At 29.0% G+C, this 2,756-nt stretch overlaps 1 protein-coding gene across 1 annotated transcript; it reads left to right on the forward strand.

Annotated features, from left to right (window-relative positions):
- The first annotated feature begins 635 nt into the window (after positions 1-635).
- LOC124358636 lies at positions 636-2,350 on the forward strand. The gene is made up of 3 exons (XM_046810937.1): positions 636-718; positions 1,655-1,730; positions 1,904-2,350. The coding sequence occupies exons 1-3, from the start codon at positions 666-668 to the stop codon at positions 2,330-2,332; spliced, it is 558 nt and encodes a 185-aa protein (XP_046666893.1). The 5' UTR covers positions 636-665; the 3' UTR covers positions 2,333-2,350.
- Positions 2,351-2,756: the final 406 nt, after the last annotated feature.

Below are 2,756 nucleotides of genomic sequence, written 5' to 3' on the forward strand. Positions count from 1 at the left end.
AGGAACTTGAAATGTAAGAAATATTATAGAGAAACAGCTATTTTTAAAACGCCAAGAATTATGGATTATAATTAGAAAAGGCTGGTTTTCTCATGGGCTTGGTAGTATATAAAAGTTTGGAAAAATACATGTTATCAATAATTATTTTTTGTTATAATAAGCTTAACATAAGTCATTGTTGAGTTATATTATTTATGATGTCGAACAGTCATTTTATTACGGGAGTTAATAATATTTCTTTTATAGCCTTGTACTTTTTTTGATAGTAATTGCTTATATCGCTTTCAAAACATATCAAACTGATATTTTCCTACAGAAATATATACCACAAGAAAAGCATAGGTTATTAACAATTTGAGCTACAATATTGATAAAAGTATGTTGAGCATGTGATTTAAATATAAAAGACACATAAAATTAACAGATCTAAAACATTAATTACTATATATAAATACACACAATTATGACCTTGTAGTTTGATATCCAGCCCAGATAATATATGTTCCGAAAGTAAAGTCATAGAGAAGAAGTTATAATTATATTCTAGAAGCAAAGACCCAATTTGAACTCTATAAACTCACAACTTGGTTTTCCTTGAAATCGATAAGGAAACGAAATCGTAGAAAGAAGATGATCTGTTTGAAGTAGGAAAACAAGACAATTCCATGGATCCTATCCTGGACATGATCATTCAGAGGTTTAATGTGTTGACTGCAAAGTGAGTTTACTCCAATATAAATAGTTCTTTTCATAAGTATCACTTGTAACATTATATCAGTTCAACAGTTGCTAAGTATAGACGAGCTCGTAGGAGCTCGTAATTCACTCCAACAACAAGCTCTCATTCATATAACGACACTATCTCTAACTATTCAGTACCTGTTTTTCAATAACATTGAATTCGAGTCAGTTCTTTTGATTCACTGATGAAGTAATAATTTTATTTCTAAGTAATACTACTCTAAAGTGATTAATAATGAATGTACATTATTTACAGATTTAAATATAATATAAATAAATAATACAAGTTGTGTACAATAATTATATTTTAACCTCTAAAGATTGAAGCAGTACGAATTGGTTGATATTAGTATTTGCAAACGAAAAGAAATATCAAAATAAAGTTTATATTATCAACGTACAATGGTTAACAGTTTCATTTGTAAAGTGATAGAATTTCGTACGTAAGAACCGACCCATAGTGTAGAATGAATGACAAGGTTTTAAAATGCAGAGGTAAAATTATGAAATAGCATTCGTTGTCGTTTCCACCGAATACTGGTGAGAAGAAATGCAGCAGTTTGAAAGTTTAAGAGATTTGTATCTCTCAATACAGACTTTCATTCGTCCTGAGCGCATCTGAATTATATTTATAAATCCTTTTCATTATATAAGTGAAACTATTACAAGTTAAAGCAATAAAATATGATACAATTGTTTAGCAAAAGTCACAGAACTTTGCAACCCGATGCATAGAATTTTGTCTTGCACCTTGGCTGTTGTTTCCAACGTTAAAATAAATGTATTGCATCATTAAACTCTATTCTGCACACATTTGTGTTTAAATAAACGTATTGAAGCAATGATTTATCTAATACAATAATATATTACGTAAAACTGTGCTCATTATTATTAATATTTCATTATTTTTCAGTTTTGATTTCGGAGCAATTTTGAATATTGTCAAGATTTTTATGACGTCAAAAGTTGCCGCGAGCGCAAAACAAAAGGTAAATATTTATTTGAATGTTAGAATTTTGTTTAAAAAATAAGATACAGTATAAACGTGTTGCTTTTAATACTAAGCGCCACAAAGCTAATTGTTATTAAAAATAAAAATATATTAACTTGTTTGATCTCACAAATAATAAAAGAATAAATGTAACTTGATTATTATTTGCAGATTTCTGAAGTTGAGCTCTTAGTACGAAAAACGCAAAACGCAAAACACATCGAACTGATCGAATCAATGACGACGGAAATAAATGATTCTATGGATGAAGAATCGGTTAGACGTGCTCTTATGATAGAAACTAATGAGAAGAAAGAAGAAGAAAACATTGTTTCAACATCGAGTCCAAAGTTCTTAGAGAAAGATGTTACTACAGAGAGCCACCTTCCAGAGTCTCAAGGAGAAAGTACACATCCCAGCGTTACTAAAGACAACTTTGGAGAAGTGAATCGAGATGGTGGAAGAACTCCTAATAAACCTATTACTCTTGGTACTGGCAATTCATCTAGAAATACTGCTGATGCCTTTTTAGTTTTTGTAATATTTTTAATGTGTGTGATGAGAACACTAATTTTTAATGATTTATCAATAAAAAATTGATTATTAATAAACGGTAAATATTGCTTTTAATTTATTTTACCTAATAAAGTTTCCATGAACGCAGAATTATTCTTGAGACTTATGTTGCCATTTAGAAAGAACCTCTTTACAAACGACGGAACGGAAATACTCACTTGACCACATGCACCACATGATTATTTACACTGTTGATTTATAAGTTTTATCATCTACTGTAAATGGAAAATAGTTCCACATAAGGTGTAATTTAAAATCCTAAACTGTTCATGTGCCTTTTATTTGAAATAAAATATAACACTATTTTGACAACGACTGAAAAGCATAAGTGTCTTTAAAACGCCAATGTTTAAATTGTCACTAATGAGTGTTTATAAAAAAATTAAAAAAATATTTATCTTATTCAAATGCATTTCAATAAACGTATCTATGTGACACATTATAAGAA

Source organism: Homalodisca vitripennis, chromosome 3 (genome assembly GCF_021130785.1).
Source record: "Homalodisca vitripennis isolate AUS2020 chromosome 3, UT_GWSS_2.1, whole genome shotgun sequence".
Lineage (NCBI taxonomy): Eukaryota > Metazoa > Arthropoda > Insecta > Hemiptera > Cicadellidae > Homalodisca > Homalodisca vitripennis.

What these genes read in the sequence shown, in the direction of transcription:
- LOC124358636 (XM_046810937.1), top strand. Translation starts at nt 666, where the DNA reads ATGGATCCTATCCTGGACATGATCATTCAGAGGTTTAATGTGTTGACT. An exon ending in TTTAATGTGTTGACTGCAAA is followed by an intron (nt 719 to 1,654) that starts GTGAGTTTACTC and finishes ATTATTTTTCAG; the next exon opens with TTTTGATTTCGGAGCAATTT. An exon ending in CCGCGAGCGCAAAACAAAAG is followed by an intron (nt 1,731 to 1,903) that starts GTAAATATTTAT and finishes TATTATTTGCAG; the next exon opens with ATTTCTGAAGTTGAGCTCTT.